This window comes from Macrotis lagotis, chromosome X (genome assembly GCF_037893015.1).
Source record: "Macrotis lagotis isolate mMagLag1 chromosome X, bilby.v1.9.chrom.fasta, whole genome shotgun sequence".
NCBI classification, from domain to species: Eukaryota; Metazoa; Chordata; class Mammalia; order Peramelemorphia; family Peramelidae; genus Macrotis; species Macrotis lagotis.
The window spans coordinates 519,457,663-519,482,425 of record NC_133666.1 but is presented as its reverse complement, the minus strand read 5'-3'; the positions used below and the strand labels follow the sequence as shown (position 1 = coordinate 519,482,425).

Genomic DNA, 24,763 nt, shown 5'->3' with positions numbered 1-24,763 from the left:
GGACTATGTATGGATAATGATTGTATTAGTGGAGAGAAGGAAGAGATGAGACATTTTGAGGATTAAAAACAATATTTTACAACAGATTGGATGTGTGGGATGCATATGAGTGAAAAGGTGTAATGATACTGAGGTTGCAAGCCTGGGTGACAGAGAGGATGACAGTATCTTTGATAGTAATAGGAAAATTAAGAAGAGGGGACAAATTAGAGGACAAGACCATGAGATCTGTTTTGGATATGTTAAGTTTGAGGTGTTTATGGGCCATCAATGGGACAATCAACCTAAATCTGCTTCCAGAAATATTGCTTTGTTATTCTCTCTGAAAAAATGTCTATGTGTCTCTGTATTTTACTATTAAGGATTCTTCTCAACCAAACAAGCAGTTTCAGATTAACATCACAAAAAAGTCACATGATCACAATGCTAGAAAAGCTATTCCAGGACAAGGGTTAAGAAAACTGTCCTTTCTAAGCTTGGTAGAACTATACCATCAGGTCATGTCCTGTAAGATGCTAAAGGCATCTGATTCCAATACTACATCAAATAAGACAGAGCTAGACATGAGAACATGTTGTTTTATCCAAGTGTTCCCCTATAACTGTCTTCTAATGTATTTCAGTGTTAAGTAACTGCTTTCCATCTTCCCAATGCTGAGCTTCCCATCTGCTATTGTTATATGTGTGTGAGTGTTTAGATTGCAAAGTGAATGGGAAAGTCTAAAAACAAGAGAGACTGAGGAAAATGGGACAGACAGAAAGATTATAGATTAATGTTCATTGAGACCAGTGCTTTATTCAGTCAAGTACTTATCAAATATCCACCATGTTTGGGGATTTAAAAAAAATAGATACAACCTCCTCCATCCAAGAATTGTGAATTCATAGGGTAGACAAAGCAGACAAATGCTATCATCATCTTCATTCATTTTACTCATGTATAAGATAACAAAAATTTGAAGCAGCTAGATTCTCTAGGGATGTAAAGCTAATACTCCACCCATCTCCTTGTCAGTATATTCCCTATTTTTTCTCCCTTCTCCCCTTTAATATGCCTATAGATCCTTGACTGCATAAAGTCTATTACATTTGAAAAAACAAAAATGAAAACAAAACTCTCTAGTCAAGTCTCATTAAAAAGTGCTTTTTTGATGTGTAGAAATTATTTATCTAAAGAATGTTTAGACTACCTAAAAGTTAGAGGAAAGAAAATGGTTGAACCTTTTTCTTTGCTTTGGAAGTATAATTTTTACGCAGGGATTTTCAGGCCCTGAAAGATGTATAAATTTTGATTGGATAGCTAAATATTCATTTATTTGTTGTGGGGCACATTTGATTTCAAATTAGAAGCAAAATACTAGATATTGTAGGTGGAGGGAGGAACGGAGGTGGAGAAAGTGTTCTGTAATATAACATACAAAAACTTTTCAAAATAATCTGCCAAAAAACATCTCTATTTGAATGTTTTCCCTGATAATAGAAATGTTTCCTCTAAATAGCTCTGTTTAGCAGCCAGGTGATCTCTTCATAAGACAATTTCAATGAAAGCAATTCAGTTTCCCAGCATGGTGCTAGAAGACTGTCCAGGTTTCGCAGGCTTATAGTAATGAGGTCAGCACAACAGCTCTGTAGACCCTCAGTTTATTAGTCAGTCTAATACCTCTTCTCTCCCACACTTTCCTTTGGAGCCTCCCAAACACTGAGCTAGCTCTGACAATACGCATGTCAATCTCATTATCAATATTTAACTCTCTGGAGATGACACTGCCAAGGTAATTGAACTTATCCACAGTATTCAAAACTGGTTCCATATATGGATGAACTGTGAAGCTAACTGATGAAGCACCTGTGTCTTCTTGGTGTTGTTAGAGCAAAATAAGCACAAGCAGCAGAGAACCAATCCATACTTTGCAGGACCTTAGCTTCAGAGGTTGCATTGAGTGCACAATCATCTGCAAACCGAAGATCATGCACCAACACTCCCTCCACTTTGGTCTTGTAGCCTTTTCAAGTCAAAGAATTTGCCATCAGTGCAGTAGCTAGTCTTGACCATGCACATCCTCTGTGAAGGCATTTGATAACATGGCTGAAAACATCATGCTAAAATGTAGGGGAGCAAGGGCACAGTCTTGTCCCATTCCATTGATGACCAGGAAAGCATACTAACATCATCCATTATCCAGAAACCTGGCAAGCAAGTCATCATGAAGTTGACGTACAATACTGATGAACTTCTTGAAGCAACCCAATTTTGACAAAATTTTCCATAAACCTTTGTGACTGACAGTATCAAAGGCCTTATTTTGATCTACAAATGTTGTATACAGACCCCTATTCTTCCCCTGGCATTTTTCCTGGAGCTATTGGGCAGCAAACAACATATCGACTGTTCCTCGCCATTTCAGAAGACACACTGGCTCTCAGGTATTTGACCATATTCCAGGTGAAGGATCAGTCTTGATGACTCTGGCAAGAGTCCTGGCTATGACCATGAGAGAAAGCCCCCTATAATCATCACTGGACAATCTATTCCCTTTACCTTTATAGATATGGACAATAGAGGCATTCTTGAACTCCTGGGGGATAAGTGGAATCATATCCCTATCACTAATCAATTGACTCCATAAGCACTGAGTAGTTGAGATTCACCATAGTTCTCTGAACCATAAACAGTCTTTAGGGCATTATAAAAGCATAAAATAAGAGGAAGGTGGGGTATATTAGATTTCTTCTTTGTTCCCTTGTCTACTTAAGCAATATCCTACTAATAAGTACATTAAGAATATTACCTCCACCTTGGTACTGCCCCATGATACTTTTTGGGGTTTCATTGAAATGAACACATTTCAATGGAATGCTGTCATTAAAAGAACATGACTGCATTCCATAGCAACCCTGTAATTACTGCACCAAGTAGGTTGGGAAATTTAAGATATAACAGCTAAACTACAATTGAGTAGAGCTTTTAAAAAAAGATTGAAAAATCTTGACAGATAGAGAATGTTAAATTTTAGGCGACTAATTACTTACCTCAAAACATGGAAAATGCTTTCTTAAAAGAGAAAATTGCAAAAAGAATTACAATTTCTTCCTACACTAGTCTCCCTTGCACACCATGTGGCCATGGGTCAAAGCAAAGATTTAAAACTAGTGTTTTAGATCTATCCCTCAAAATCATCTCACTATGACTTCTGGGGAGCCTCAGACATGCCTTAGGCTTAAAGAAACTTACCAATAATAAAAGTTGTAGAATTGTATTATTCTAAGAATTCTCTATTTTAGTCACTGAGAAAAAGAGAAATTGGGTGCAAGCAATTCTTTTGTCCCTCAAATGTCCCTCTTGACTCTCAATCTTCTGGGATGTTAATTCTTCAGACTTTTAAAATAATTTTTTAAAATAGTTTTTCTAGTTATCTATATTAAAATAATTTTTAAAATATTTTTTCTAGTTATCTATATGATGATTGACACAAATTATTAGTTTGATATTAGGGAAGTTTCCAGGGTATTTGCTTGTATTCCTAGTAGGGGGTTTTGGGGAGAACAAAATCATTTTAGGACAATGGGAATTCAATTGTGTTCACTTTAGTTTAGGGCTTTGTACCTCATGTTGATTTTACCAACTGGAAAAAATGCTTGTGATTCTCTACATCAGAGGTGTCAAACCTTTGGTCAACTGGCCTACAATTGCTATCAGGACTGAACCAAATTAAACTTTAATTGGGAAATATTTAATAAGATAAATAAAAATGCAATAGAATATGGATAATGTTACTATATCATTTTCTAAGTTAATATGTAACTTACAGGAATCCTTCTGTATATAGTTTAGTGACTTGTGTTTCCAATTCTATTTGATATCACTGTTCCACAATGATGTGGTGGTGTTGCTGCTGCTGCTGTCATTGTTGTTATAGTTCTTCTTCTTCTCTTTCTTCCTTCTTTCTTTTCCTTTCTTCTTCTTCATCCTTCTTTCTTCTTTTTTCCTTCTTTTTCCTTCTTCATTTCGGTAATGTCCAGCTTTTCCTGAGCCCATGGACCTCTGATCCATGGGGTTGTCTTGACAAAGACGCTGGAATGGTTTGCTATTTTTCTCTCCACTGATGTACTACTGCCTAAGTATCCTTTATAAGTTATTTCAGTCACAGACACTTTTTTACTGTGCTATGTTTAAAGTATGCATAACCTAGCTGCAATTAAGCTGCCAAAGCATATGATGACCAGCATTGCTACAACAGATCATTTGAAACCAGTATTTCTCAAAGTTGCAGTGTTCTGAGAGGATGCTCCAAATCCCTTACTGCATTTGGGGTGATTCTGAAATCTGAAAACTGTTTTATCTATGCAATTCAGGAGTTAAATAGTACCTTAAAAATTATGAGCAAAGGCTGCTTAACCTTTTAAAATAGGGTTGACCAAATTGTCTAGTCTAGCTCCTTGATGGTCTCCACACTGTCTCAGTTGAGGAAGCTGGCTAACCAGGTTTGTTTGGGTTTTTTTGCTTATTCTCTCTGACCTTCCCTGATTCAATTCATTTAATGATTTTGTGATGACATTTTCCACTCAGAGAAAATTATTATTTTTTAATCTGAAGCATTCAAGTTGAAGAAAATAAGAAATCAAGAGGGAAAGTTAATATCTAAAATCTGAATATTGTTATATAGCAACTATGTAGCATAATGGATAAAGTGCCAAGACAGGAGTCAGGAAGACCTGAGTTCAAATCCAACCTCAGACACTTCATTGCTGTATGACCCTAGGCAAGTCACTTAATCTTGTTTGCCTCAGTTTCTTCATCTGTAAAATGGGCTAGAGAAGGAAATGGCAAATTATTCCAGTATCTCTGCCCAGAAAACCTGAAATGAGGTTTAAAAGAATTAGATTCAAATTAAAAAAGACTGAACAACAGCATATAATTTTCAAGATTTATAAAGCACCTTACAAATATTATCTTATTTGATGCTTATAACAACCCTATAAAGTAAGTGCTTTATTATAATAGCTAAGATTTATTTTTTTTTTAGGTTTTTGCAAGGCAAATGGGGTTAAGTGGCTTGCCCAAGGCCACACAGCTAGGTAATTATTAAGTGTTTGAGACCGGATTTGAACCCAGGTGCTCCTGACTCCAGGGCCGGTGCTTTATCCACTACGCCACCTAGCTGCCCCCAAATAATAGCTAAGATTTAAATAGCACTTACTATACCCCAGATTCTGTGCTGTGCTTTATAATTATTATCTCCCTTGATATATAATTATAAATATAATTGATATCAATTATGTTAGCAATATATTATCAATATAATCAATTATATTAACAATATAATTATATCAGTCTTCACAACAACCATGGAAGGAAGGTATTATAATTATCCTCATTTTTCAGGTAAGGAAACTGAGGCAAAAAAGGTGAAGTAACTTACCCAGGGTCATATAGCTAATAAATGTCTGATGCTAGATTTGAACTAGGGTCTTCCTGACCCTAGGTGTAATACTCTGCTCACCATACCACCTAGCTCCCCAAATTATCCCCATTTTAGAGATAAAACAAGTGAGGTTGTGAGAAATTAAGCGATCAGTCACATAGTTTTTAAGGGAGACAAGAATTGAAGTTGGAGTCTTCCTTACTCCCAGTCCAACATTCTAACCAGAATGTCACATAGCTGGCCACAAATTGAGAGACAACAGCATGGTCTGAGCTGCTTCTCTTCCTAACTGAAGTAAAAAATTATCAGAATATTCTACTGTATATATGCCAGTTTTATATATTTATATATAGATATATACTTTACTTGTCAAAAACAAATATAGATATAAGCAAAGCATCTGAAAGACAGCCTAAAATAAGATTAAAAAGTTGGGCTTAGGGGCAGCTAGATGATGTAGTGGATAAAGCACCAGCCCTGGAGTCAGGAGCACCTGGGTTCAAATCCGGTCTCAAACACTTAATAATTACCTAGCTGTGTGGCCTTGGGCAAGCCACTTAACCCCATTTGCCCTGCAAAAATCTAAAAAAAAAAGTTGGGCTTAGAATTGGGAAGACCTTAGTTCAAATCCAGCCCTGGGCAAATCATTTAACTTCTCAGGGAACTTAGATAGCAGTTGCTACCATTTTTTGTGGAGTTTTCACTGGGAGCTCCTTCACAGATGAAATCACAGATTCTATCACCATTCCTCAAAAAAAAAAAGCCCCAGAAATCTCCTCTCCTAGACTGCTAAGTTCGTGGAGAACAGAGACCATGTCTTAATCATTTAAAGCCTCTATTTCACTTCCTCTGACAATGTCTTGTTCACAGTGGACATTTTATAAATGTTTCTCCATTGAATTGGTTGAATGGTCTCAGAATACCCAGTGCTTTTTCCATCACAAGGGAATTTCTCCATGACCTCAACACTTTGATTTCCTTCATTATTTTCCATTCCTTACCCCAATCTTGACAGTTCCAACTTAAAACTATACCTTTAAGAAATAAGTAAAAATGACAGAGAGATCAGGAAGATGTACATTCCTTGTTTCCAACTTATTGGCCCCTGAAATTGATGAAACTCTAATCTCAAAAGAACAAGATGAAGTTGAATGAAGGAAGCTCATTTAAAAACCATTTTGACCCTCTAAGAAGGAAGTTGCTATGTCCAACAGATGCACAAACCAGCTGCCTATTTTGCCAAATAGTATATATCATCATTTGGTAGGTCTAGGATTTAAAATGGGTAAATACATTTCCAGCAATGTGGATCCCAACCCTGACCACCACTGGGTAAGGTCAAGGAAAGATTTCCACTTTAGGAAGTGCTTTGCTATCCATTTTGAGGAGAGCGATTTTTCCCAAGATGCCAAATATTTGACTATGTGGTACTTTATGCTTTATTTTTAAAGTAAAATACTGTTCATAGCAATTTTCTTATACACGTCATCATAATGACCCTTTGGGATGAGTATATCCATCTTAATATCAGGAAACTCAGTCCCAGAGAGGTTAAGCAATATCTCTAAGGACATACACATAGTTGAAAACAGATGTGAGATTAAATTTCAGATGTTCTAAATGCTAGTCTATGCATTTATCTTTTTGACAACTATTAAATATTACTGATGCCTGGGTAAAGTGCTAGGTACCAGTAAAGGTACAAATATGAATAACACATTTTCTTTTCCATGATGTAGTTGAAAAATCTAAAATATTTAGAATTAAGTCTATACAAATTACTATAAGATAAAATGAAATCTGATAGGTAGATAGAGTTGTGAAGGAGATACTATGAGAATTCATAGGAGAGAGAAATTCACTTTCATCTAGAACAGAGGTTCTTAAACTTGTTCACAGAGTTTTGGGGGCTATGGACTTCAGGGGATTCATAGACTTGGATGGGGGGGTAATGCATTTTTTAAATTTTCACTAATCTCTAAACTGAAATATACCTTTTCTTTAAATTATGAAATTTGAAACTAACTTTTCTGATAAGAATTTCAAAAGCTTCATCAGACTATCCAAAGAGTCAAGGACATAAAAAATAGCTTGGGAACCCCAACTCTAGAGGGAACACTTCAGAGAAGAAATAGCAATTGAGCTGGAATTTGAAAATTGAATAGGATTTTAACATGTAGAGATGGGAGTGAGGGAAGGGAATAGCAAACGGCATTTTAGAGATAGATTAGAGCCTATATGTGACTACTCTGATGGTCAAAATTATGAGTTTTATTGTTTTTTAAGTAAAAAACATGGAGTCATTGACATTATTCAGTGATACAATTTGAGATATATAATTGAAAAATTAATTCTATAGCAGAGTGCAGGATGGATTAGGAAAGGAAGAGACTGGTGTCAGAGAAAAGTTAGGAGAATATTGCAGTTGTCTAGAGAAGGGATACTGAGGGCTTGAATGAGTATAGTGGCCATAAGAAAGGTAGAGGGAAGAAATCTGAGAGATTTCAAGGAGATGGAATTGATGAATCTTGACAGATTAGTTTGAAGGAGGGGGGAGTCTTATGTAGTTCTAATATTTACAGACTATGGGGGGAAATGGTGGGGTCATGATCAGAAATAGGGAAATCAGGCATAGTAGCCAGTTTCCAAGGAAGGAAGACATTTTTTTGTCTGTTGAACTTGATCTAGAGAGATTCAAAAGAAAGTTGGAAATATATGACTATTTGTTGACAGCTAAAGCAAAAAGTTTATTGAGTTACTCATGACCAAAATGGATGGAAGGAGCTGGGTATGTGTATCATTGTGAAAAGAGAAGAAACAGATGGTATGCTTAGTTTGAAGAAAGAAAACACAGAAGGTCACAGAGCTTGTATCCAAAGAAAATCAACCAGCTGCTCACCCTCCCTGAGGGGCTTTAGCCTGATGGTCCCCAGACTCCTTTGCAAAATCCATAGTGGATCTGCTTAGGCTGAATGTGTGTCTTGTCCATGGGGCTTAGAGTAGATGAAAGCAGGGGATGACCATGGGGTGTGGAGGGGAAATATAAATATAATGAAATATAAAAGAAAAGAAAGAATATTTTACAGATGCCTTACTAAAAATGAATGAAAGGCTGGCACTTCTACTAGACATATTTCATAGTGCCTTTGGCCATGGAAACTAAAAGCTTTCTCAAAGGGTCCCAAGTTAACCATCACCATTAAATATTCATAGCCAAGACTTTTCTTCACATTTATTGCCATTTGCTTAGTTTCACAGAATTAACAGATGTAAATGCTCAGAAACCATGTAGTCTGACCCATGCCTAACCCAGAATCCTTGTTGCAGTATATCCAAGGAAATGCCCTCAAGCCTCAGTTTGAAGATTGCTATTGAAGGGGCACCTACCTTGCTCAGGTTCTAGATCTGAAGTCAGAAAAATCTGAGTTTGAATTCAGCCACAGATACTATGTAGTAATTTGGGGCACATCACTTAATCTCTGTTTACCTTAATCCACTGGAGAAGGAAATGGCAAACCACTGCAGTATCTTTGCCAAGACCCCATGTACTCTATAGTCCATAGGATCAGAAAGAGTTGGACACAATTGAACAGCAACACTGAAGGGGAATCCAGTTCTCCTTGAGACTTTCTATTCTACTTTCATTCATGCCTAATTATTAGAAAGCTTTTGCTGAAATTTTCCTTCCACCATTGCTCCTAATTCTTCCTCTAGGGTCATTTGTCCCTACCTCCTCATAATGGTCTCAGACTTTGCCTGAAAATCAATTGTAGGTAATGACTGGGTATGGTTGTCTAATAGAAAATCACGCCTCTTCTACAACCTTTAAAGTGAGTGGTTTGGGATAGCTTCTGTCACCCTTGGGCAACCTTTTTGGACTTTTCTATCCATGGCTTCTGTGAGGACAGAGCTATGTAGATCACTCTGCTGCTCATTTGCAGAAGATCAACTCTGCTCCATTTTTCTTCTTTCTGGTACATCCTGATGCTGTAGCAGAGAACCCAACTTGAAATTCTGAGAAGCAAAAACAGAAACAGTTGTTAAGTGTCAGTGAAAGCTGTGACCTTGCTGTTGTCAAACAAGCAGAAGCATCATTAGCATGTACAATCACACTAATCCTACACAGTATTCAATGCTTCTACCAGGGAGGTTATAAGGGTTTTGTGACTAGGGCATCAGTGTAATCTACAGGGCCTTCTGGCTCCAAAGCTTCTATCTGTCTTAGCCACCATATTGGCTATGCTTGGGATTCAGGTAATAAAACAATCTGATGTTCCTAACTGAGGTTGTCGCTCCATTTCTCTCTTCGTTCTTTTATGTTGAAGAAGACAAATCCAGATTTTGTGATTAGTTAATTGTTTCATGGTAGAAAGCTAAAGGATAGGAAAGATGCCCCTTTAATGCTCCCCCAATGTCAGCATCCTCTGTCTGGATTTTAAATCCTTCTACATTCTGGTTCTTGTCTGCCATTTTAGCCTTAGCCTTGTACCTATACCCCATTCAAAGTGATTTTTCAGCATTCCCCAAAAATGTCCTGTGCCCAAAACCATATCTAGCATGAGGACAAGATGTTGAACCAATATCCAAGATAGTATTTTCCCTCCCCACTGCAATTGCCATCCCATCTCTCTTCCATATTATTGTGCAATGATACCCAGCATCCCACTGTAGTAGAACTTCCCTTAACAGTACCCACCTTCTTTCCTATCCTCTATGGCAGCAAGCTTCAGATGCTAGAGAGGAAGGCATCCTATCCTTTCGTTTTTAAAAACTCTCCAAAATTCACTCTTCTTCCCAATTAAACACTAGATTAGAAATCCTAAAACTTAAAAGTGTGATTAATAAAATTGAGTTAAAAGATGAATAAATAAAATAAAACTAGAAGTTGGTTTTATGTAAAAAACAAATAAAATATATAAACAATTGGTTAATTTGATTTTTTAAAAGAGAGAAAACCAAATCACTAGTATCAGAAATGAAAAGGGTGAATATATATCTCTCAAATGATTTTTATTCCAGATGAAAGAATTTCACTTTCAAGTTCTATGCACTATGCACCTTTGCTTACACCATTCCTGAGCCAGCACCACCCTTAACTCTGATTACAGTCTCTGCTTACTGAAACCCCAACCTCCTCTGAGATTGATTTCAAATATCCTTCCACCACCTCTTCTGCTCACCCATACTCCATCATTCCCTGGTTCTTCCCTTTGAATATCAGTCTTCCACAGAGCTCACATAGCATTCAATATCTCTCTTGTTGACTTATATAATGTGTTCTATTTTGTGCTGCATTTGTTTCTGCAATAATATCTAATTTGATCCTTCTATTTTTCCCAACACCTGGAGCAGTTATTTGTCCGTAGTAGGTATTTAATTCTATGTTGACTAAGTTTCATTCACTCAGTCACTAATGTAGCCCAAACTATCTGAACTGAGAGTAAACAAACCAGATTCATATTTTAAATTCCATTTGAAAAAGAAAAGCCTCTTATAGTGAATGACACTGAGTAGCATTTAAAGCAAGAAACAAATGATTTTCCAGATTGATTTTAATGTGAATCCTTTAGCATTAGTTTATACTGATTTATGGAAATTATTTTCCTACTATTAATGGTATTAATCAGACATGGCTGTGTAATCAACAGAACTTTACTCTGAAGCAAAGGGGCAGGAGGAGAGGAGATTCCTTACCCTTTTGGACATCATGAAAAAACAAATGGAGAAGAGGACCATAAAATGTGTTTTCCTTCAGATCTCCAAGAAATTTCTTAATGGAGGCAGCTCCAACTGGCTTGCAATTTATTAAATTTGCAGCATGAGACATATACCTCAGTAATTACTAAACACTACAAATCAGGACTTGATTTATTGTTTTGTTAATTGTCTGGGTTTAAGAATAATGATACAGGTTAAATTTTAAAGTGTGTTCTGCTATGAATTTTTTTTTGTTTTCAGACATTTACTAGCAGACCCCTGGTTGCACCCTACTGTCACCTATAGAGATAAGTGATTTTGTGTCCCTCCTATCCCTACCCTAAGCAAAATGATCCCTAAGAGAAAGTAATAAAAATTAGATCACCACAGAAAAGAGACATGGTAATGGAGTCAAAGTAAGATCTTTGACATGAATTAAAAATGGATTTCTCCTTACATCCTTCTCTATACACCACCCAAAACCATGTATGATTTCAGTTGCTTGAATAATCCACGAAGAGTAGGAAGTCAGTTTAATAGAGGCAGAATCCCTGAATCCCTCCCTTTACACCACCTAGATCTGGAATCTGCCCATTACCTAGAATCATGCCAGGTATAGCTATATGTATGTTATACTACATTCATATATTAATATATATATATATATAATATGGATGTGTGCCACATACATGTACATATATCTCAAATATGGGAATATATTGAAGTATTCTTCAAATCTTAAAATATTATATAAATATGAGCTATTATTTTCATGTTCAGCATCATTTGAACCATTGGTTATTATGGAGAAAGACATATTTGTTTTTTAAGTAAAACTGGTGTAGGAAAAAAAGGAAATGTTCAAAGTTGGACTGGGGGGGAGTGGAACCAGAAGAAAAAGAAAAGACTGTATACTTTCCAATAATCACAAGCAAAAGCCAAGAAATGTGGGTCCTAAACCAAACTTTTCTACTACCTTGCCTTGATTTTATCATAGGATTATAATGTTTTAGAAAACAAAGACCCAGAGAAGTCAGTGGCTAATAACTCTTAGATGTCACAAACTTTATAATCAAGAGATTTGTTTTCTGGTTATATTTCACCTAAATCCTTTCTCTTATTAAGCCTATTTTCTTAGCTTTTCTTCTCAATATCTGTGAATCAGATGATCATGACTTGACACCACTAAAACTGAGAAGCAATAATTGATTACCCAGAGAAGTAAGAACATATGTAGTTGAAGTTCCTCCAGTAAATTAAAGATCTGTAACTTCTTCTGTGTGGATAAATATACCCTCCCCCAGTGCTGATAGCATCTCCCTCCTTGCCTAACTTGACAGCCTCCATGAGTTATAATAGTGTAAAAATCAACATATCACATTCCCCAGCACCCAACTACAAGCCTCTCTGAACATAGGCTATTTTCAAATGACAAGCATACTGTCAATTACTCTGCCCAGATTTGTGGTCTTTCCTGTTTGATGAGACCCGACCACACTGCTTTGTCCTCTGGAATAGCCTCCAGTCACCAATACTGAAATATCAGTTAGAGATATTGATAGAAATTACAAGAATTCCTCTGGCCTTGGAGTTTCTGGCTAGAACTCTTTCCAGAACCCCAACTTAACAATCTTGCCAACAGTGGAATTTGGTAAATGATAGTAGCAACAGCGTTTGTGTGTCAAGAACTGCATAATTACAGCATATCCCAATGAAAGACTCTGGGAAACCTGGCATTCCTTCTGGAACTTTCTCCTCTTCTCCTTTGTCCTCTGAACAAACCTTTCATCACAAAGGGCAGTGGAGAATTCTTGATAATTGCAGGCTTGTTTCATAATCACACGAAGTTTCAGAATATACAAGGTTCTCTGTTAGTTCTCACCTGCGTTGTAATAAGTGTTATCATTCCTGAACCTTTTTATAAGAATGAAAGTATGCGGTTACTTCCTTGGGTACCATTCATATTTTCCATTCCAGTCGTGGATACTCATGTTCTCATGTGTAGATTTTTCTTCCTACTCTTCTCCCTACTGACTTGAGTTCATGCCACCCTATGGCCCTTGATGATTATTTGCTAAGCTTAATACTAATAATAATGATGATGATAATAAAGTAAGTCATTTCTAATCCTGTTCATTTTGCTATTCCACAAAGTCTAATAAAGTGCTGTTGGTGGTAGGGTGGAGACCAGAAGAAGAAAAAGGCATATTGTACTAAGTAGTTGAGACATACCCTCTAGGTCTCCATTGGCTTCTTAATGAGATTAAGGAAAATGGACACAGGGGCTGAAAATTGGCCGCATCATCAAGGGAGAGAAAAGAAGCCATAGTCTTGGTTAGAGAGTCAGCAGTGAGAGGAAGCAAATTCTGTGAAGACGTGTCCAGTCTAAGTTTCACTCAACTTGCCTAGAAGGCAGAGGGGGTGGGGGAGGAGGGGCTAATGAAAGGAGGAAGGAGGAGGGTCAGCTTTACCATGACATAACACATTGTGCCTTTCCTCGGGTTTGAAATAGAGGAACTGAGAAGAAAAGTGTCCTTGGGGACATTCAGCCCTTCAGATCACACGATGGACCTAGCTGTTTCCCCACACTCCCAGTTTCATGCGTTTAGTAGGGTCAGTGAAGAATAGTAATTCAAGAAGGATGTGATATGGTCCAAAAACTTTTCCTGGATTTTTTCCGCAGGCGACTGAGCCAGAGGCCAACTGCTGAGGAGTTAGAGCAAAGAAACATTCTGAAACGTAAGTGACTTCTAAGTATCTCTGGTCTTTGGGGGTTGTTGTAAGCCAGTTTGCGTACACACACACACACACACACACACACACACACACACACACACACACACACACATTCTCAAAATTAAGGAAAATCAACTACTAATATGAGCTCATTAAAGACAAATTCACAACATAGAAAATCAGTAGCAGCTGTCCTCATTTAATCCTTACAAAATGTAAACAATTACCTTACCAGAAAAATTTGAATTATGGTCTTAAGACCAGAAATATCATGTAAAACAGAAGAGGAAAATAAATCATCAGCAAAAAGATTTTGTTTTTTGAGGGCCACTTTGAAAAAAAATCAGTAATAGACCAAAAAGAAATAAAGAGAACAATGCTGAATGCCAAGATAAGGAAACCACCAACAGAACAGATGGGGAAGAGTGAACTTTGCTGAAGCTCTGAAATAAAGTTTCTCATCCTTTTGACCATTAAAACTGAAGACTAAGAAAGTATTACCAAATGTGTTCCAAAAGTGCTTATTTTTCTTTTTTAAAAATTCCTGCAATTTGATTATGGCATTGCTGCTTGATTCTATAATTCAGAAAAAGCCTCAATTCCTCTATAATAGTGGATTTTAAAAAATAAATAGTAATTTCGTTTAAACAAAAATATGTGAAGATTTCTTGAGAATAGTCCTGATATTAAAATATTTTTTAAAATAAATACTAAAAATAAAGGAAACAGTTGCTTCATAAAATCCAGTAGCTTTAATATAGTAACATATATATATATATATATATATATATATATATATATATATATATATATATAATAGTGACTGGAATTGTAAAGACATACATATCCATATCCATGTATTTGTATGTATGTCTACATATAGGTAGGTATTTGTCTGAATTTGTGATTCTGTCCATACAAGAAACACCAAGAATGAAAACTTCCTCTATTATATTCTTAGAAAGTTTATGTGATCAGAGAGGTTAAATGACTTGTCTACATAATTGATCTCAGATGCTAACTTGAACCCAGATCTGTCTTACTGAGTTCCAAGGCTTTTTAATCTGTCCTTGTGCTTCTCATATGGATATGAGACAAGTTGACCCAGGAAGTTTATATACAGATATGTGTTTGTGTGTGTATTTTTCTGTATTATGAATTTTTATATTTATGATTCTTTTTGTTTATACCCACATAAATATGCATGTGTATAGACACATATCATTGCATATATTTGCAAAGTATGCATATGTATTGATCCTGATTGCTAAAGAGCTACCTCATGGGTCAGAAAGTAGAGTAAAAGAAGGTAAACTTTTTGTAACTTTGCTATCAATGATCTTTCTCACATATTCTAATTTTTCATTTCTACGTTTATAAATGTACAGAGAGAGAGAGAGAGAACATGTGACCTCTAATTTTAATAAAAGGGAATTCCCTTCTCATTAACATTGATGTTCTTTTGATTTTATTTTTGCTTGTCAACCTCCTTATTGACCTAATTAAATAACGTGGTCAGTTCTAAGTTCCTTGAGGTTGTTTGTCCTTCATTCTTGAGGAGAACCATGACATCAGGTTGTGATATCATGACATGCAAGTGAATTGGATTTAAGCAAGGGAGGACTGTCTGCACACATGCAGATGAGAGAACAGTGTAGTACAGGTTAAGGGAATCCCCAATTGGAGGGTCTAATGGCTTGATGGGTCTGATGTTGCCAAAGCAACTGCAGACAGGATTTAAAATTAAATAAATCTAGGAGCTTTTTAGGGTTAAACTAAATGTTTGACCAAATATAGCCCATGAATATCGTTATAAATTTCTAAATGGTCCTTGGCAGAAAAAAGATTCCTCCTCCCACATCTAATACAAAGATTTTTCAAGTTAACTCTATTTTAAAGCATCATTCTTGTGTTTTCTAACTTCACCTACCTTCCATATAGTTTCTACTCACTACCCCTTACCTCCCTCTCCATCAGAGTTTTTTCCTCTGAAGCATTAGAAGGAAGTTGCTTCTATTTTCCTGATATTCAAGAATCCCCTTAGAAAGTTTCTTTCTGAATGAGAAATTAGAAGACAAAGGGCAAAAGCAATATATTTCCTAAAAGACAATTCAATTCTCTTCTAAGTGATTTTCATTATCAGAGAGAAAATTCCATCAAGATGATGTTGGGCCATCTGATCTTCTCTGATTTGTTATATACATTTGTCATTGTGTAAATTGGATAGGGAAAGGCAGAGAAATAATGAACCTGCCCGAGGTCTCCCATTTATCTCCCATTTATCACATATAAGCAAGCCACCTTCATTTTCCCATTTCTTCTTCTTCTTCTTCCCCCTTGGCCCCAAGAAGCACCACATCTGAAGGCCATATTCATCTCATAGCGTATACTTTGAGATTCCAGGGTTTACGATAAACATGTTTCACCAGGGTATCTCTATGGTAAGGGTTTTCCACTTGGGGCTAGCCAAGCCTCATAAAGACAGATCTGGAAGAGATCTCTGAGGCCATCCAGTGCAAGCCTCTGAACTTAAAAATAAGGAATCTATGGTCCAGGGATATTTAAGAGCTGTACCAAGATCATGGAAGTAATATCAGAGACAGAATTTAAACCTCAGTCCTCTGTCCTTGGAGTCCAATTTTGTTCACCTTCACCACATTGCCTCTGAGAGGCTCATTTTCCAACAATAATTCCTGACTTCTATCCATGTGAAGATTGACAAAGTATTATTATCTCATTCAGCCTTCATAGGCCTATGAGGTAAAGTATGACAGATATTTATCCTCATTTTACAGATGAAAAAATTGAGTCTGATGTGAAGTGACTTGCCAAGAGACACACACGAGTAGGAAGCGTTTCAGGTAGAATTCAAATCCTGGTCTTTCTGACTCAGAGTTCGGAGTGCAGTGACTAGGCTATGAAAGGGAATGAAAATCCCACAACCCACCCCACAATTTCCAACAAGTCAGTCATATCTAGGGAGCACACTGAAGTTAAATGACTTGTCTATGATACCACAATTAGTAACTAGTCTCAAACCCAGGGTTGTCTTCCTGATTCTAGGATTGATTATCTATCTGAGACACTTGCCTAGACTAGGCAGGCAGGCTGGGCTTTGGAGTGGCATCCATTCTTCAAGGAGGTAGAGACTAAGGAAATTTGATATTGAAGAAAAAGGGGGTTTGTTTTAATCTTTCTAGTTCTCTGCCCCACAGATCAGACTGTTCTTCCTCTCAAAAGCCCTGCTACCTCAAGCAATGACTGACAAAATTCAAGTCTTAGTACTTGTACATTCTCTAAAATCCAGAGCCTTTCTAAAACTCATCCTTAAACATGAGGGACAAAATTCTGGCATAATTTTTTTATTAATCATTTTTAATATATAGAGAATTCTAGATATTTCAGTTAGATTTTATGATTGTTTTTATATGTGTTTTTTAGATTCTCTTAGACCACAGAACAAAGGAAATAAATTGAATTGGATTACCCAAAATAATACTTTTAATCATCAACCTTGATCCTTTATTGAGTGTGCAGTCTTAGGGGTTGCTAGGTGGTGGGGTGGATAAAGTTCAGAACCTGGAGTCAGAAAGACTCATCTTCATCAGTTCAAATGTGGCCTCATACTCTAACTTTGTGATGCTGGGCATGTTACTTAACCCTGTTTGCTTCAGTTTCCTCATATGTAAAATGAGTTAGAGAAGGAAATGTCAAAACACTCTAGTATTGTTGCCAAGAAAACCCTAAATGGGGTCACAAAGAGAGTCAAACAACTGGAAAAAAGTGAACTTAAGAGACACCACTATATTTCTCTGAATCACCCCTTCTTCATCCGGTGATCCTTGTACTAGGGTTGTATTAAGGATCAAATGAGATAGTACATATACATGATTTACTTCATAAAGTACTCTTTTTTTTGTTTTGTTTTTTTAGGCTTTTGTAAGGCAAAGGGGGTTAAGTGGCTTGCCCAAGGCCACACAGCTAGGTAATTATTAATGATCGGATTTGAACCCAGGTACTCCTGACTCCAGGGCCGTCGCTTTATCCACTATGCCACCTAGCCACCTCCATAAAGTACTCTTTAAGTATTGATTGTTACCACAAAAGAGGAAGAAAAAGAAAAATGATCTGACTTTAGAACCAAAAACTCAAATATTGGAACTTCTAGAACTGGAGTTGGAATTAGAAAGATTTAATGTCTCTGTCATATCCTAGCTGTGTAATCTTAGCCAAATCAATTTTTTCTCTCTAAACCTCAATTTCCTCACCTGTAAAATGAGAGAATTGGGGCTAGTTGTCCTCTAGGGTCTCTTCCAGTTCTAAATCTATGAATGCTAGGAAGCAACAACCTCTTTGAGACTCATTTTCTTTATTTAAAAAAATGAGGCTAATATTAAGAAGAAGAGGAGGAATGTTATGAAGATCAAATGAGACAATATGTAAAACATTCACAAAACCTTTGTGTTATTCAGTTGTTTTGGTCATATCTGACTTTTTGACCCATTTGAAGTTGTTTCCTTCTACAGCTCATTTTACAGATTAGAAAATTGAGGCAAACAGGATTAAGTAACTTGCCCAGGGTCACTCAGCTAGTCAGTATCTAAAGGCAGATTTGAATTCAGGTCTTCCTGACTCCAGGCCCATTCTTTTCACCAACCACCTAGCTACCCTAGCAAACCTTTGAGAGGTATAATAATAATGGTTAGCTCCAATCTGCTCAGTGATCAAACTTTCTTCTCTTGTTTTTTGTACTACAGATAGTTCAGCCTCCTAGGTATATGAGCACATAATGAACATTATTTACTGACCAGAATAGTGAGGTCATTGACCCTCCCTATGACAACCCCTATATCTATTACATTCCTTCTGTTTAGAAAGTGCTTTTATCTCCAGAGGAGGCTTTAGGCAATATAGGAGAGGACTTTTGCCCTTTACTTCAGGAGCTTTCTGAGTAGGCCAGTTAAGATTCCTAAGCTCACAATGCTATTCATGGAATGTATATACCATGGCTTCTGAGTATGGTCTATGGTAATCAGAAGGAGATGAATTCTGGCTTAAGGTTTATTCCATGTAATCCTTTACAAAGCTAGTAAGTTCTTAGCAAAAATACAAGGTTGGTGAAGGCAATGCGGTATAGTAAAAAGAATACTACTGGCCTGGATATGAAGAGACCTGAATTCTGTCAAGTTATTTGACCTCTTGATAAGATGAGGGGATCGAATAGGAATATCTTTAAGGTCTCCAAAATTCTGTGATTCTTTGAAATTTAACTTTGGCCCAACCTGTCACTTCTAAACCTATGAGTTTGGGAGCCTAGTTCTCTTATGTTTCCATCATATCTTTCAGAAGCTCTCCTTCCCACTTCAAACTCCCAACACCTCAAGGGACATCCGATTCATGTCTGACATCTCCTAGGAGATCATACATCTCCCCTTCCATCCTTCTTCCTCATTCACACTTATCTCTCCAATGTCTCACTTTTCATTAGCTACTCCTGCCTTGTGAAGTAACCCTGATTTCCAACACAGTAATTCATACACAATAAGTTATGTTAATGACTGGTAGCAGCTTAATGTATTTTCTTTCAAAAGAGGTATATTTTGAAAGATGACTCAAAGGAAATAATCTTTAAACCCAATATAATCCTTAAAAATAGTAATATTCAAAATTGTATAAGACTAGTGGGAAAGAATTAGTTTGGTAATTATTGGGTTTGGTCAAAGATTTTTTGGGGGGAGGGGAAGAAGGTAATGCCTTTTGATGATTTCCCCAAAAAAATATCATATAGGCAAGCAACCTTTTACTGTGCTTTCATGTAAGCCTCTCTTTCATCAGGAATTGTCCCTTCCCTGTGAGTGAATCCAACCAATATAAATGGCATTGGTAATTATGGCAGCTTGGATCTATTCCTGATTTTACTCTCAACAGTGTTAACTTGACCAAGCCAGTTTGGTTCAGCAGATCTGAGTTCAAATATTTATACCATTCAATGTGACATGGATATCCAAAAGACAATCTCCCAGTGCAGTAGTTTTCTCATCTGAAAAATAAAGAGCTTGGATTAAATAACCTATAACATCTGACCTTCTAGCTCCAAAGGTTGGGGACTATCATTTCTGAGCCCCAGTTCCATCCCTAACTAAAAGTATTTGTTCAGAGTTTGTTCTCTGACCACCTTGAATGTGACCCTCAAGTGACTGCTTCCCTATAGAGTCTGAGTTGAAAATTATCCTCATTTTTTTTTATGAAAATACACATGAGGGGCAACTAGGTGGCTCAGTGAATAGAGCACCAGCCCTGGAGTCAGGTAGACCCAAGTTCAAATCTTGACTCAGACACTTAATAATTACCTAGATTATGTAGCTGTGTGCCCTTGGGCAAGACACTTAACCACATTGACTTGCAAAAGAAAACAACAAAAAACACACATGAAGTGCTTCTTCACGTCACTTATTAACTAGTTGATATTCTATAAACAAGAAACAATCAGTCAAATCAACAAGCACATATTAAGTGCTTACTACATGCCAGGCCCCCTGAGGCATTATCCTATTTCTGTTTCTGTGTGGGAATACAAAGGATCGTAGGATCTTAATGCTAGAACTAGATGGGAGCTCAGAAATCACCTAATACAACACCCTCATTTCATAAGTGAGATTCCAGGAGATAAGTGACTTTCACAGGATCATACTGAATTTGGGGGCAGCTAGGTGGCACAGTGGATAGAGCTCTGGTCTTGGAGTCAGGAGTACCTGAGTTCAAATCCAGCCACAGACACTTAATAATTACCTAGTTGTATGACCTTGGGCAAGTCACTCAACCCCAATGTCTTGCAAAAACCAAAAACAAAATCATACTGAATTTGAACCCAGATCTTCTGACTTTAGAGCCAGTGCTCTTTCGATTGTTCTTCACTGACTTCTAAGATAGGATGATTTTAGTGAGGGCTTTCAGTGAACCAGAGAGGCTTGCTGCTCTCCAAGCCTGGGTTTTCTTTAATCAATCATCTTGCATCTGGTTCTTAAAAAATGAGTAAGTAATCCTTCTACCTCACTGATCCTACAGTAGCACATTCAGGAATTAATTTCCCGGGCTCCTCGGGCATTTCATATGAGACTGAAGACAACCACATGCTACTGTATACATCCACATAACAGCCCAATCCCCAAAATACTACACTGATTATCTGAATAATTTATTAAAGGAATTTCTAAAATTAAAAGTTCCTGGAATTTCTCTTCTCTGACTTCCACTGAAGTGTCAGTTTTAGCTTTTTTTGCTTTTGGGGATTTGGGGAGGGATTGGGCTTTTCTTCTGTAGCAGGTGGTCCCTTTAGTTACCCTCAATTTTGTTCCCATGCTGAGTTAGGGAAAATACACATCATAATGAGCCTTAGTCTTGTCTCTGTGAGGCAGCAGAATGGATAGCTAACTCTGGATGGGTTGGGTGGTCAATTAAGTAAACCAGTAGCCACATTGGAAGAAGAAAACTGTAGCCTGTTTCTTTCCTCAAGGCCTGCCCAAAAGTTTTCCAAGTGTTTCTTATAACATCATGGTTATTTTCATCCTCTGATACCCAGTCTAACATGCTTACTCATTGCGTGGGAACTGGTAACCAAAAGAAATAAAGAAACCACAATTAGAAGTTCAACAAATACTATTTAGACCACATTGAATGAGCTCAACCAATTTGGAAAGTTTTCCTAGAATATAGGATGAAAGAAAGACAAAAGGGCAGACGAGATTAGAGACAGGGACCATCCTATTCTCAGCAGAACTTTTTCATGGACTCTAAAGTACCCTATAAGAGTAGTATATAAGAAATAAATACATAAATAAAAACTTTGATGATGCATCTCTATTTTGGCCATTTACGAAAATCAAAAGAATCTTCTATATCTCTTCTAGCTCGGAATGAACAAGAAGAGCAAGAAGAGAAACGAGAGATCAAGAGGAGGCTAACCAGAAAGGTGAGAGGGTTCTGACTAATAATGCTGGAGAACTTGATTGATGATGCCCTTTCCTCTCTTTTGTATGACCTTGGCATTGCTTCATTGGTAATTTTAGTGTCATTTTCCATCAGCAACTTCAAATACAATCTCAATGACATTAGTCCTCAATTCTGGCTAGACTCTGTACTCACCTTTTTAGATTGGCGATTCTGAGTCCCCTGAAGGAAATAACACTTCTTTTTATTTTATTTTCCAACTGAAGTGAATTTTAAAATTCTATTTTGACATGTTAACATACTCTTATGACCCCATAACCCAAAACAGTCTCTTGAAACTACCAAAATAGAAAGAAAAAGTGAGGTAAGCCTTGGTCTTACCCAAATATACAACTTTACAGAGTTTCAGGGTAAACCTCCTAAACTTCCCATTTTCAGGGCTTAGGCAAATTCAAAAAAAAGGGAAACATCTAAAAAAAGCAAGAGCCTGGTCATTTTTTCAAGAGCCTAAAGATTTAAACCCTCTCTCAACTCCCCAAAGGAAATCACTTCCTGCATCATCATTTCCTATTTAGTCATCCAGAATTGGTTATCAGTCTGGTATCTGAAAAATAAAAAAATGGAAGAGACAACTTTTTAGTGTGGTATGAGAGTAAGAAGGATGAGAAGGCAGCCTCCCTGAATATGGTGCAGTCACATATCTCCATTTGCAGCCCCCAAACTATGGAGAAGCTGAGTTGAGGTGGGGAAGTTGATGAGCAGGGTGGGGAATATACATTGCTTCCTGTCCCTTAGTTCTATTTCTTTTGAGCCCTTTTCACAGATAAGTTAGATGTAGGTCTTAACTGCTGCTTATTAGAACCTTCTCCCCTTGTCCTCTACTCTCCTCAATAAGTTACCCTACTTAATTTTAACAATTTTCCTGTGAGGTAGGAGAGTAAATGATAGGGTCTGGTGGGCTTTTTGGTAGTAGTGCCTCTGTCATACTGAGTAAGGTAGATTTTTAGTTTGGTTGTTTCCAGAAAGCAAAGCTAGAGAGAACAATGGTCTTTTCATTTCCTCCTATATCCCTGCCTTGTTTTTTTTTCCCCAGAAACTAGAAGAACTTTAGTCTCAGTGGGGGTGAAATACAGTTTTATTGTAAATTCCCACAAATTGAAAGAAACTGCTACCTTCTCCCAACCCCTGGTCTACTTCAAGTCACTACTCCCCAGCTACCTGAGCTTAGAGCAAATCTGATTCCCTCATACTATGTATACATCTTCCCTCTCATATATCTATTCCCAAACCCCTCTTACCCCCAACTTAACACCATGTGTGTGGCCAACTGCAGATATACAACCTTTATTTGGGCCCATAGAAAATGCTTCCTTTATAATGATGGATCTTCATTTCCATTTATTACATGAGCTCCACACAGCAAGAGGTTTTGCTTGGGTTTTTGTTTGATTTAAGGTAAAGATCAATCCTACTGCACATCATCAGCTTCTAAACTGAGTTGGCTGTTCATGGTAATGGGACATTGAAAGCCTTACCAATTTCAAAAATGCCAAGGAAACCTGACTTACTCGCAGCTTTGGTGGTGGCAGATAGCTTACAATAGGAGTTACGGTCACCACAAGCCTCTTTGCCTAGCTGTTCTAAGAGTGGTGGACCTACCATAAATGTTCAGTTTTGTTGTTATAATAATAGGAAATAATTATAATTAGGGGCACCCCCAAATGCCTCATCTTCACTCTAGAGGCTTCACTGCAACAAAGCAGACTGACCACTTCAGCACTACATCTGAGGGTGACCAGATGAGACCAGGTCCGCTCTGGAGCTTGAGAGAGATCAGCTTCAGCTTCAGCTTCAGGGTGATCTCCAGGACCCTCTAGATCAGGAGTTCTTAACTTTTTTGTGTGTGTCAGAGGAGGAAGAGAGGGAAGGAATAAATATTTACATAGTAATTATATGTAGCAGTCACTTCAATAAGCACTTTACAAATCTGATCCGATTTGATTCTCTCAACTTTGGGAAGTGGGTGCCATTGCCATCCTCATTTTACAATTGAGAAAATGGGAGAGAGACAGAGGTGAAGTGACTTAAGCTAGTAAGTATCTGAGGCTGAATTTGAACTCAGTTTTACCTGACTCCATGCCCAGTACTCTATCCACTGAACCCCTTGGCAGCCTGATGACACCTAAGTATCCTTTCTAAAATAATGTTTAAAATACAAATATTGGATTAATATGGAAATATTTTAGCATAGTTTTACATGCATAAAATATATTAGATTACTCTCTAAGCGAGGGAGGGAAAAACCTTTCCAAAATAGAGTGACTTTTGAAAGTTATTTTTACATGTAGTTGGAAAAATAAATAAATTTATTAAAATGACATAAAATTAAATACATAGGCTCAGAAAGGAATTATATTGAAATCCGTAACCAAAAAAATTTTTTGACAAAATTGACCAAATTCGCAGATCCCCAAGCTAAGAATATCTATTTCTGCATATATTCTCCAATGTGTATTCTGTATTCTAGGTCAGCTTTAGACTCCAAAGAACTCTTAAACTTGTCCAGATCCCTAATGGTCTAGGAGTATTACAGAAGCTTGTTACCCAATTTGTCTTCCATACAATGCCCATTGCTTCCCTGGTGTCCTCCAACTGGCTGTAGGGAATGAACATTCCAGTTCTAGCCAAGAGCCACATGATACCAGAATGGTGTCAAACAGAAACAGTCTCTGGAATGTTTGTTTATTTTTCATGTTATTAGAACAAGTATTCTGACTGCAATTAATGCCTGTGTCCATAGTTGTGAAAGCTGAAATTTAAGTAACCTTAAGAAGGGAAAATGGTGTTCATTGGTAGCATGATGTAAAAAGCTGTAGATTATAAATCAGGATTTTTTTGATACATTACTCTGGCCCTAACTAATTGTAACTTTAGATAAGTCAGGATGGAGGGACCCTGGTA

At 37.1% G+C, this 24,763-nt stretch overlaps 1 protein-coding gene across 4 annotated transcripts in view; it reads left to right on the top strand.

Annotated features, from left to right (window-relative positions):
* The window catches only part of PHACTR1 (phosphatase and actin regulator 1), a 652,586-nt gene that overhangs the window by 615,664 nt on the left and 12,159 nt on the right, over positions 1 to 24,763 (top strand). For all 4 annotated transcript variants that reach the window (XM_074207811.1, XM_074207810.1, XM_074207812.1 and 1 more), the window contains 2 exons: positions 13,803 to 13,858; positions 21,763 to 21,824. In XM_074207811.1, coding sequence (XP_074063912.1) covers positions 13,803 to 13,858; positions 21,763 to 21,824 — 118 coding nt within the window. The remainder of the gene's footprint in view (positions 1 to 13,802; positions 13,859 to 21,762; positions 21,825 to 24,763) is intronic.